Source organism: Carex rostrata, chromosome 34, assembly GCF_964058835.1.
Source record: "Carex rostrata chromosome 34, lpCarRost1.2, whole genome shotgun sequence".
Classification (NCBI taxonomy): domain Eukaryota; kingdom Viridiplantae; phylum Streptophyta; class Magnoliopsida; order Poales; family Cyperaceae; genus Carex; species Carex rostrata.
This window is the reverse complement of record NC_135951.1, coordinates 3,421,306-3,434,415: the sequence shown is the minus strand read 5'-3', so window position 1 is coordinate 3,434,415 and position 13,110 is coordinate 3,421,306. Positions and strand designations below refer to the sequence as shown.

The 13,110-nt window shown below is 35.2% G+C and overlaps 1 protein-coding gene across 1 annotated transcript; it reads left to right on the top strand.

Moving 5' to 3' along the window:
* Positions 1-7,664: 7,664 nt before the first annotated feature.
* LOC144548809 (uncharacterized) lies at positions 7,665-10,538 on the top strand. The gene is made up of 3 exons (XM_078297528.1): positions 7,665-9,355; positions 9,463-10,279; positions 10,351-10,538. Exons 1-3 carry the CDS (start codon positions 7,754-7,756, stop codon positions 10,536-10,538), a joined length of 2,607 nt encoding a protein of 868 aa, XP_078153654.1. The 5' UTR covers positions 7,665-7,753.
* Positions 10,539-13,110: the final 2,572 nt, after the last annotated feature.

The window sequence follows — 13,110 nt, the reverse complement described above, 5'->3', positions numbered from 1 at the left end:
GAGAGAGACTAATATGCATTCGGTAGCATATGAGCCGAAATACATACGTTCAAAATTTGAAATTTCAAAATCCAAAACGTCGATCCGAACCGTTCATCTTGTTCTCCATATTAATATGTGCTTGGAGACCAAATTTTACATTTTTCTGAATTTGTTTACTATTTATTAAGCCACATTGAAAATTGCTGATACAACGGTGGCGGTTGATTTTACTGTTTTGTTAAGGCACCGTTAGATCAACAATTTTCAAAGTGGCTTAATAAATAGTAAAAAAATTCAGAAAAATGTAAAATTTGGTCTCCAAGCACATATTAATATGAAGAACAAGATGAACGGCTCGGATCGACGTTTTGGAATTTCAAATTTCATAGTGTTATTTAAAAGTTGTGTCAATTTGCGCTATCTAACATTGCAGTTTTGACTTTGTACAGCGCACAAGCTATCAAATCAAAACATCATTGCATATGGTTCATGCACTGCCTGAAGTCAAAACTGCTATGTTAAGATATTAAAAACATGTTAAAAAATGATTTAAAAACATGACACCTCATCTTTTGTTTTAAGAACATATATATAACCACGTTATTCTAGTACAATCATCAACAAACAGTACAAACCATCTATTTTCAATAAAAGAATTAAATGGGGAAGGACCCAAACACCAAACTGAACTAAATCAAATGGAGTTGTAATTTTATTCAAATTACTAGGAAATGACACAAAGAAAAGTGTTTTTTAAATAATGAATGACGCCCTTTTGTAAAGACGGACTTTTAATTTGTATTCAAACCATCGGTGCCGAATGATGGCCGATGGTAAATGGACGATAATAAATGTGTTTTTTGAATATGACTCAAGCATCAAAGATCTAACTTCAGAATATGAGAGCTGGAGATGACTGGCTATGAAAGTATGAGAAGCGGGGATTAGCGAATCAACAAGTAAAACAATATTATGACGACACAGTAATAAAAGTTATCTTAATTACTTAAAAAGTAAGATTTAATTAACAAAATAGAGGGGATTAACGAATCTTTTAAGTACCGTTGACGGTGACCAAGTCTAGTACACAAAAGTATGTGGACAAAAAAATATTTAACTAGTTGAGGAAATTTCAATGCATCATGTATCACCAATTATCTATTTTTCAATTTGTCTGTAAGCGCAGAATAATATCCATTCTCTGAAATCATAAACTTTAAAAACAAAGATAATGGAGACACGTGGAAACTACACCGCACCACACAACACAATGGATCGATGTACCATTACAGAAAATTTATTGTTTTGGAACAGGCTCATCCTAGAAATAACTGGATTCTAATCTGCTCCAATTTCCCTCTCTCTATCTCTCTCTTTTTCTTTCTCTCTCCTTTTTTTTCTCTCTCTCTCTAGAATAGCAGAGTCCTGCTATCCTCTGAGATAGCAGCAGATTTGTATCCGAGATAACCTTATCTAAAGAAGCCCAATGATGAGTTAAACCCAAAATATGCACAAATATCTGGCCAATGATACTCGAGCTAAACCGATTTTTTCTTAGAAACCATTTAGAACATTATATAGAATGTGTTGACATGAGTTTGAAAAAAATTCAATATTTTCAGATACACAGATATTATCTTCACACCCCGAGAGGTGGCACACACGTATTAAATGAGCATCCTCAAACTGTCACGAATTTATCTAAATTCATAATTTTTATAATAGTTTTTATACAACTTTATTAATTTCATAATTTTTTATTGGGAGTGCCTAGTTGTCCCCAAAACAAATCCCTCAAACGTCCCCCAAGGCATTAATTACTTGAGGCACTAACTATCTTCAGACACCACTGACTACTTGGAGGGAACGCTTAATTAAATATTTGATATGTTGTATATTTGAATGATTTTATAACTAGCACATACAAGTATGGATACATATAGGCACAAGTGTTAATATATGTAGTCATACCTAAATTACCAAGTATTTATAAAAAAACTGGACATATCAACTTTCTTTTATTTCTCTCATCACACCTCCATCTTTCACACGATTTTAATTAGAGGTGGGTTTTTTTTCTCCGTTCAATCTCGCCATATTTCTGATAATCAGTGAGAGATCTTGCAAATCTAAATCCGCGAATATCGGATTGGAGATAACTAGCTAGCTATGAAAGTTGAGACATGGAATGAAAATTGTGCCGGAATTTTTATTCACAGAAAATGAAAAATGGGAAAGGTTGAATGGTGTTTTAAAAAATGAGAAGACAGATATATGGTATGGCGTTCCACTCGGATGTTGTACAGCATGTGTGGGAGGTTTTCTTGGTGTTCATTGTATGGTCAACTTATTATCAAAATCTTAAAAAAAAAAAAAAAATTTTGCCTATGTGAAGATGGAAGATTTTGTTGGGAAATCTTAGTTATCATCCAAAACCCAGCGTCTCACTGCTTTGTTGCTCCTGAGCTTCTCTTTCAGCTATATGTACGTTGTTGTTTGTTGTTTGACGTGCAGTGAGGTTGTTTCGAAAGTATGGCGTCTTTTTTTTTGTCTTGCACATTTTTTTACCCCTCAAAAACCTCAATAGGGGAATTTCATGTGTACCCCTCAAAAACCTCAAAATTACGTATTCCCTCCTCTAAAATTTATAATATTATATTTTTGTCTTGCACATTTTTTTACACATACTACATTTAATATGAGTACTTTAATAAACGGTAAAATGAGGTATATATTTTTCTTACACATTCTACAATTTTTTTTAATAAAGGGTAAATGGGTACCTTCTAATTTTAAAATAAGTTTTTATTAAAAAAGTCAATAAATTGTGAGTTTTTTTTTTTAAATTTAGAAGGGTAAAAATGATAATATGAATTTCAAAAAAAGAAATTACATAATTTTGATATTTTTGACTGGTATACATGAAAATATGAGATCAAAATTGCCTTCTTATTTTGTCAACAAGAGGTACATCCATGTATGGGTTGTATATAATAGAAGTTAGAACAATAATATATATATATATATATGGCGCTTCTAGAAAGCACCACCACCACTACCAAATTAATTAGATCAGTCAACTCAGGGCTCTGTTGAAAATAAAGAAGATCTCATATGTAATGATCAACGATCTAGGGTCAAGATTTAATCAAGGGAACTAGAATTAGGAATTAGTACCAAGGGCTCTATTTGAAGCCTTGTACCAAGAGAAAGAGTGGTTCCTGTACAACATGCATGCAGATTTTAATTTCATTAGTCTAACAACATTTACATTCCAGCAACTCAAATGAGTTTCTAAATAGTTGTTAACCACTTTTTAGAAATTAAGGTCTCTAAAATTTTCTAACTCTCACATCTCTAAAACTTAAGTCACGTCAGCAATAAATTAGAAAGGAAAAACAATTTGAACCAATCATTTGGTCAGCATAGAGTTTATAAACAATTTCTTAATAAAAAACTTGACTGCATATTTTCTAAATAAGAAAGTCTCCCACATCTCTGAAACTGAATTATAAACTGCCATATCATATTGAAAACTCTAATAATACAAAAGATGTAGATGCTCTAAAGCAACTACAAATTTGAGTTTGAATTAATCCAAACGTCCAGTCAGACTAAAAGTAAAATTAACGCTCCAGATCCAAACTAAAGCTTTGAGTTACTTTAGTGAAAAAAGGTCATTTTGAGACATGCCCTTTGGAGGAAGAAGGTCCAAACATCTAATTATGACAGGTCCAGACAAAATAAACTACCTTTATATATTTCAATTTCAATTTTTTTTTGTAAAATAAAAAATATTTATTTATTTATTGACGGTGCATATCATGTTTATTTTTATTGAATCTTCGTTTATATACTGTCTGTGTTGACCCAATATATCATTGTACTTTTTTTTAATTTTTTTACATAATAGGCAGCCTGGGTGGAGACTCTTGATTTACGTCTACTAATAGATCATTGTGACTTGCCTGAAGCCTGATTCCGACATATGGAATGTGAAAAACTGAGGCATATGATGCTAAGCCAATTGCAATCTCATTCAGGACCAACATCTTCTGCATGCAGATTTAAGAAATCTGTAAGTACTGACAGGTGTGAGGTGCCAAGATCGAGTCATGGAGTACACAGTTACCTAACCTATCAAATGTGCGCGATTTAGGTATATATCTATGTACAAAACTGGGATTCATTTGCCAATTTGCTTGGCAAACAAAACCATCTAACCTGTCTTTCATTATGCGGTTCTGAAGTGCCACAAAAAATAGTCGACATGGGACAGTTTCCATTTTATGAGCATGTACAATTACTAGTTTATCAGTTTAATTGAGAACACATGCAAAACCTATTTTCATATTCAAAATATTTGGTTGTCTAAATTACTTTCAGCTATTATTTCTTTGTTCAGGCCTCCATTTTAACTCAGAAAAAAAACAATAATTTCTCTTTTTGCTGAGAGCTACATTCTTTTTCGTTGGACTTTTCAAAACAAATCTACACGTGTGTAAATTACCATTAGCGTGCGTAAACAAATTTTCTATGTTTTTTTTTTTTCATGCAGAACATTTTGATTTTGAACACAAATTTGCTATGTTTTTTTCAATTTTTTATTTAACATAAGGTTTGGTTAATCGAAGACTATTTTTATTTTTTTTTATTTTTTTAATTTCAAAATTATTAAAACTAGCAGTTAAGATTCATATATTTTCTTTCCAATTACAATTACTCTACATCAGATACTTATCTCTTCTTCTCCAACATTATGTTTCATATCTCTTTCACAATAGATTGTGGACCCCTTGTTCTCTTTCATATCTCTTTCATGTCTCATTCACATTAGAAATTATTGAGTTAATTTCTACCCGGTCAAGCACGTTCCCTCTGTTCAAACCATGTCCCTTTTTCCACAGTACTTTGTTCATCTCCCTCACTGATCCAAGCAAATCAAGAATCGCTGAAAGGTTTTTTTTTTTTTTTCCAATTAAACTTTTCCATGGAACAACATCTACTTTTTTAGTATTGCAAGTAGGACCATTTTGTAGCAAGACTAAAATTTCAGTATTACTAAATAGTTGTAAGTAATCAATAAAACCATGGATGAATGGTGATCGTCCTACCATGTGGACCCCGCTGGTCAATGAAATAATTCTTATGTTTCAAAATTTCAGAATCTAAATAGTCAATGATCAACAAATCCTAATCATTCCATTAAAAGTTAATTTAATTAGGATCAGATTGTTCTTTTCTTTAATTATTTTTTTTCTCAAATTTTAATGATGTAAATTTTGTTTTATTTATTTTTAATTATGGCTTATGATTAATTAACAATATTAACAAATATGCGTTATCTTATAATCACAAATTGACTACAACTGATACTTATATTCATATATGTAGAAGTATTTTAGATCACTTGACAACCAATTAACTGTTTATTATTTTTGAAGGATGGGTAAAAAGGATGGTGGAATAGAGAGGGTTTGTGGAAATAGTAATGTTTAAAGGGATGGTGCTTGAACCGGGTATCAGGTACGTCTCATCAGAGAAAAAAGTGCAAGGAGGGGAATCATTGGTGTGTGTCAAAGTGGAGTTAATTAAGCCAAACTGGATGAAGGGGTATTCAGAGTGAGTGAGATGGCTCTAGGGATGATAAGGGAGAGAGTAAGATAAAAAAAAAGAAAAAAGAGTTGTTTGATGTAAAAACTCCATTAATTAAAAAGAGATAAAGTTATAGGTAGGGGAAGATAAAGGATGAGTAGATAGATAGAAGCCAGGTATTAGAGACAGAATAAAGATATCATGTTATGTTGGAAGTATAATTTCGTGGAGTACAATTGGGTGTTGACTTGAGCGTGGACTTGACTATGAGTCTATGATGCTCTCAAAAAATCTTTGCCTTATCTTTGATTATGAACACATCTTCAAAGTGACAGCAATCTCTTTTACAACCGAGGAAAAGTCCAAAAAAGGTCTTTTGAATTGCTCTTCTTATAGTTAAAGGGAGATGTATGGTTAGAAAGAAGTTGATCACAAGATATTTCCTTATGAGTCGTTCTAGTGCTGACTGTTATTTCGTCTTGTATGGACTATTAGGAACTGACTGGATTGGACTTGTGACTGGTATTCCCTCATGGCCGTGAAGATAGGGTTGGAGATGACTGGCTATATATGAAAGTTGGGAAATGTAACCGGAGTTGTGGCTCATTTTACACACTGATGGGGTCTTTTAAATATATATGACTCATGCATAAAATTAAGGTCTAAATTCAGAATAGGAAAGTATGAAAATGATAGTAAACTCCTTTATTTGTGGACAAGAAATATTCAACTAGTTATCTTAATTACTGGCATAACAATATCATTACGACACAGTAATGAAAGCTATCTTAATTACTTAAAAGGTAAGATTTAATTAACAATGAAGCGGGGATTAACGAATCTTTTAAGTACCGTTGACGGTGACCAAATCTAGTACACAGAAAGTATGCGGACGAAGAAATATTCAACTTTTGAGGACATTTCAATGCATGGATCACCAATTTTCTATCTCTCAATTTGGCATTAAGCGAAGAATAATGTTCTAACTAGGTCTAGAAAGAAAGGGAGTTTTCTCTGGATGATTTATTAACAAATTGCATAGTGTTATTTATAAGTTGTGTCAATTTGTGTTTTCTAACATTGTAGTTTGGACTTTGTACAGCGCACATGCTATAGAATCAAAACTGCATTGCATAGCTTAGTAAGCTGCATGAAGCCAAAAGTGCTTTGTTAAGATAATTACCCAGATTTGTGCTGGGTTTGTATTATCCCGGCCATTTTTATTAATATTCTTAAAAAAATAGAAAATTTTAAAAATGCCCCTCTCTCTAATTTTTTTTCATACATGCCCTGACCGCCTGGGCCTGGGGCGGCCCAAAACAGCTAGTGAGGCGCCCCAGGGCCCGGCGGCCCATACCTTAAGTGAGGCGCCACCCCCTGGGGCGCCCCACTAGTCCTGTGATTTAAACGCATTTTCTGCCTCTGTCACTTCCCGATCTCAGACCTTCTCTGGAGGCGATAACTGGGGAAAATAGGTATGTTTTCTTAATTATAATAATTAGTAATTATAATTATAATAATTAGTAATTATAATTATAATAATTAGTAATTATAATTATAATAATTAGTAATTACTGTTCCAAATTTACTGTTGCACTTACTGTAGCGTACTGTACATTACTGTTGACATTTACTGTAGCGTACTGTACATTTACTGTTGACCTGTACTGTATCGTACTGTACATTATTGTTGGTATTTACTGCAGCGTACTGTACAATTACTGTAGCAATTGCTGTACACCTACTGTAGAAAAATTGTAATTTTTTTTAATTTTGTTTATTTATTTTTCAATTAGTCATTTATTAATGTACCCATTATTATGTCATGTAATACTTGTAAATTTTTTTTTTAAAATGTAGTTTGTTAAAGAAGAGATGTTAGTTGCACTGTACGTCGGCGGCAAGCTAGAAAGGGATGAAGATGGCGTGCATTACACGAAAGAAGTCGCATTTGGCTTCGAGATTAATGAAAATACCACATTTGAGGAACTGAAGCAGCTAATATACGAAAAGACATCTGTAAACCCCAACAGGTATGAAATAGAGTTGGCTACACGGATTGACAACTCACGTGGGGGGGGGGGGGGGTAGACCTTACTTTGTTAAGTTTCCAATAACAGATGCCAATTTGTGGAGAGTTGTGTATACTCAATTTGTAGCTTGTGGGGTCCCGGTAATGGACATATATTCGAAGAGGGTTCCCCGCACGAGGGCTGGACCTTCAAGTTCGGCTGGGGCTGGACCTTCAGGTTATGACAACCAGGGGTACCATCAGCACTCCCCTTATGACCACCAGGAGTACCACCAGCAATCCCCTTATGACAACCAGGGGTACCACCAGGAGTATCACAGCCCCGGTAATGACAACCAGGGGTACCACAACTCCCCAGAAAATACTGAAGAGTTACCACTACCACCCAGACAGACACCCATAATCCCTAGATTTCCAACTATGCCAGAGTCAGGACCGGTACCCGTTAATCGAAATGATGTTGATGTTGATGTTGATGCTATTGATGCCGTACCAGAAAGAGAAATGGAAACGGGGGATGAATACCAAGGGGTTTGGGAAGATGATGACTTATCAGATGGTGATGCAAATGTAGCAGGGTTGTCCAGGGCAGAAAAATTCCCGATTAGAGGTCGGGGGAATAAGCATCCGGTTGCCACATTCAACGACACCACAGCTTTCGAAGAGGCAGACATTAGTTTCTTTGGTCCTCGTGTTGTATACAACAAAGAACTTGCCGCAGGGCAAGTTTATACCAGCGTAGACGAGCTTGTAAAGAAAATATATGAGACTCATGTTCACGGCAACTGGGAATGTATAATACACAAAAGGGACCGAACAAGGTTAGTTGTGCTTTGTTCAACTCACCCGCACTGCGAGTTCCGCCTTTTTGCAACCCCTGCGGGTTCAGGGGAAGCATGGATGATTAAGAAGTGCGAACCACCTCATACATGCAAGTCTGCGTCCACAAGGACAGACCATTCAAATCTGACAGCATCACTAATTGCCGATGCAATTGAGGAGGACATTAAGTTGGATCCATCGATGAGCATCAAGGCGGTGGCTATGACCGTCAGACACAAATACAAATATGTAATCCCAAAATACAACAGGCTGTGGAGAGGTCGTGAACTTGCGATTTGCAGGATATTTGGTAGTTGGAAGGACTCATATGGCTATCTGGCACCATTGCTCCAGGCCATGGCAAGTACAAATGTCGGCACCGTATATGAGCGATGGCATGGCCCTTTTTTTGATAAAGACGGTGTACTAATAGAGGGAGCTAAACAATTCAAGGGCATAGCATGGGCTTTTGGTCCTTGTATCCAGGCTGTGCCATACATCAGACCTGTTATCAGCATTGATGCATGCTTCATGTCTGGCCGTTACGAGGGGAGACTACTCATAGCATGCGCATATGATGCTGAGAACCAGCTGTTGCCTTTGGCGTTTGCAATTGTTCGTAAAGAGGACGGCGAGAACTGGGGATTCTTTATGCAGTTTTTAAGAAGACGGGTGATTGGGGAAGGGAAGTTTTTCTGTGTGATATCAGACCAGCACAAAGGAATAAAATATGTTTTTGATCGTGAAGATTACGGTTGGTCAACACGTACTGGCCAGTGTGTGCACAGGTTGTGTATGCAACACGTTGCGGAGAACCTTTCCAAGGCAACCGGAGGCGACACGTGGGTTACTGATACATTTAGATGGAATTGCAGAAAGAAAAAGCCGAGAAGGGTGGTAGAGATGACTAGCAGTTTTGCAAGGGTACATGCATTTCAATTGTTTACATATATTATTGTACTTTAAGAAAACAATTTTTTTTTACTACAATTGTTTACTTACATTATTCTATTTCCTTATTTTCTATGTAGTACATGCCAAAGGCAAATCTCTACTTAATGAAGGTGGGGAAAAATAATCCCCGAGATGTCAACGAAGATCCAGCATACGAGAAAATATATCAATCCCGGGATGGAGGTTGGCGTTGGGGAATTATGACCACCAACGGATCCGAGTCGCTGAATGCAGTATTCAAGCAGAGCCGGATGTTGCCTGTGGCTGCAGTTGTAGAGGACACATTCTACAAGTTAAATGCCTGGTTTCAGGAACGGCGTGCTAAGGCCGCAGAATTAATAAGGATGAACCAGTCATTTTCAACAAGGGTGGAGGAGAAACTAAGACGACACAGAGACAAAGGTGCAACCATGACCGTGATCCCGATGGGTAACGATGGAACAGAATTCGAAGTGCAAAATCCAAATGAGTACGTTCCTACCACCCGTAAACCAGACGGCACTATGGCGTTTGTCAAGAGGGCTTGCAAGTACGTGGTTAAATTCGGAGATGCCAGGGCGGTAACCTGTACATGCCAAGGACCCCAGCTAAGTCACATACCCTGCAGTCACGTGATGGCGGTATGCCGAGTGAGGAACTACTGTGAGGATCACTATGTTGCTGACATGTACCGTACCGATTACCTTGCTTCCACTTGGGGTGGATCTTTCCATTCTTATCCTGATCAGCATGAGTGGCCTACATATGTCGGAGATAGAATATTACCTTCAGAAGGATGGATAAGAAAGGGAAGGAGGAGACACAAGCGTATTGTAATGACCATGGACGAGATGGGTGGTAGGCGACCGTCGGGAAATCGGGCTCGCCGTTCTGTTTCCGACAGGCGCAGGGCAGGTACGTAGAATTGTACAAAATTTATTTATGCTTTAATTATATTACTAACTGAATTGCATTGTTACATTTAGATGCAATAAACGAACACAACGAAAGAGAAAATGCCAGAGTTGTCGCTGAAGCAACCGGTAGAACACAACCCCCTCCTCCTGTAAGCCAATCATCTAGTAGCCAAGCCTCTACAAGTAATGCCGCACCTGCCACTGGTACCAGAAGAACTAGTCGTTTGTTAGGTTTATTCAGACGTGGTGGCAGATAAACTTGCTATTTTGCTTATGCGAATTGATTTATTTGGTATATGTGTATGTGTATGTGTATGTGTGTATGTATATGTATATGTATGTGTATGTGTATGTGTATGTGTATGTGTATGTGTATGTGTATGTGTATGTGTATGTGTATGTGTATGTGTGAGTTTTTTTGTATGTGTATGTGTATATATGTATGTGTATATGTGTATGTGTATGTGTATGTGCATGTGTGTATGTGTATGTGTGTATATTATACATATAGTTCACCAAAGAAATAAAAATAAAAATTAAAGTTATAAAAATTTACGACATCACTTCGTAAATATATCAAATATTATATTTTTTGGCATACACATACACATATACATAATATTTTATTTTTTGACATACACATATACATAAACCCAACACTTTTTTCAACAAAATTATTCAAATCAAAATACTAAGATTTCTCAAAAAAAAAAAAAAAAAAACCAAATTACTAATGGGGCGCCCCAGGGGGTGGCGCCTCACTTGGGGTATGGGCCGCCGGGCCCTAGGGCGCCTCACTTGGTGTTTTGGGCCGCCCCTGGTCCAGGCGGTCAGGGCATATTTAAAAAAAAATGAGGAACAGGGTTATTTTTAAAATTTTCTTTTTTTTCAGGGATATTAATAAAAATGGCCGGTATTATCCTTGCATCTGATTTTTAACTATTGGTAAATTAATAATAATAACACAAGACAAACAATTAGCAGATCGAATCTGAAAGTGCCCAAAAAAAATTAACATTAAAATATCAGAAGTATCTTAGTTTTAAATTTTACATGATGGTTTACCATAACTAAATTGGGTATTCAAAATCAGTAATTTCAAATTGCTTTTGTAATTGACATAGTAAGCATCTTTTGAGAAAGAGATATTATTAAAGTCAATTTGTTTAATTAACACCAAAATGTAACCCCGAATGTAATCAGCCAAAATTTAACCCCCAAATGTAGTCATGTAAATGAAATAAAGAAGCTCAATTGAAAACATCTTATTTTCTGTTGAAATTTTCAATTTTTCCTTCTTGCTTGATCGGTTCTGTTGTATCTATTTTATCTGATTTTTGCATCTCAAATTGTCAAAAAGTATAAAGCATCCTTCTTTAATAATAAAAAAGAAGTTTTACCAAATTTTTAAATAAAATAAAATAAAGGTCATTTCTGCAATTTTAGCAGTTTTTCCAACCTAAATCACATGCATTTATAATCTGGAATAATTTTTTTTTTTACATTTTTCTTAAAAACAAAAAAATATTTAGCAAAAATATAAAAATATGTTTAAGTCATTTTTCTATTTTATAGATTAACCGACTGATTACTTGTTGCTTCTTTCTTCTCAACGGCTATTAGACTATTATTTATCATAATACTAATTAATCATAAGTTATGGATAAACTTATTTTAATAGTACAAAATTTTGTAAACTTTGCACTCGATGTTGTCTGACGACATGGGCTTATTAACCCCATAACAACGCATTAGATTTGACTCTCATGAACATCAATTATTATCACTTGTTGCTATGTGTCGTAGGTGTCTGAACGAACGCTTTCCAATTGCATGAACATGTTTTTTACTGGTGTCTATTTGGAATGCAGAGGTACAAATGTACAATATCATTGTGCGTTGAGATTCAAGTAGGAAAAAATTTGAACTGTCCGGATTTTCCAAAAATTAACTCAAAATTTGAGATATCTCAGGGGATGTGAATTCACTGGACACACCATAACCCTTCTTCTTTTCAAACAACAGTAAAAAAAAGAAGACAAGTTATTGAAAAGGAATTACAATTTAAGGTTGTAAAATTTGACCTTATAAAGAGCATGAAAACTAATGTCCCACATGGCGCAGCTATATATAGGAATCATCTTTTAGTTCTAATTTGACCAACCAAGGGTTAAAAATTCAATTTTTTTTTCAAATTAAACTTTTTTACTAGAAAGATTGTGTTTTTTTAACCTGTTGAGAAGGACAGGGCCAAACTAGGGGAAGCAATGTGGAATACCTCCACTGGTTCAAATTTAAAACAAAGCATCTGCTCCGTATCCATATCCGTTAAGGTGGACTTGGTTTTAAATTTTGACATCCGTTTACTATCCATATTGGTATTTGTATCCGTTAATTGAAAGACGGATACAAATTTTGGTATTAGCATTATCCACTCTGATTTTGCTCTGTTTTCACCCATAGTATAGTGTCATATTATATACCATAATTACTGATATTGGAACTGACAGTGAAACCAGTGTGCTTTGATGATAGTTTCAAATTGTAATATACAAGCATATAACTAATTTCATTTTTTTAATTTGTAGGTTCCTGGCTATAAGGTATAAGGACCATGCTTTGATGATAGTTTTAAAATTCGCTCTGTTTTCATCCCTAGTATAGTGCTTTCATGATAGTTTTCATATTATATTCTGATTCGACATTCAATTTTTTCTCATTTTTTTACTCCTTAAAAGTAAAAGGACCATGCTTACATGTCATATCAGGAAGTGGTGGATTGTTCTTAACAAGGGATGCATATTTGGCAAGCAATTTCTTGATTACAAG

Excerpts from the sequence above, each read along its gene's own strand:
- LOC144548809 (XM_078297528.1), top strand. The coding sequence starts at position 7,754 with ATGGACATATATTCGAAGAGGGTTCCCCGCACGAGGGCTGGACCTTCA. Across the intron at positions 9,356-9,462 it reads TGACTAGCAGTTTTGCAAGG|TACATGCCAAAGGCAAATCT; the intron begins GTACATGCATTT and ends TTTTCTATGTAG. Across the intron at positions 10,280-10,350 it reads TTCCGACAGGCGCAGGGCAG|ATGCAATAAACGAACACAAC; the intron begins GTACGTAGAATT and ends TGTTACATTTAG.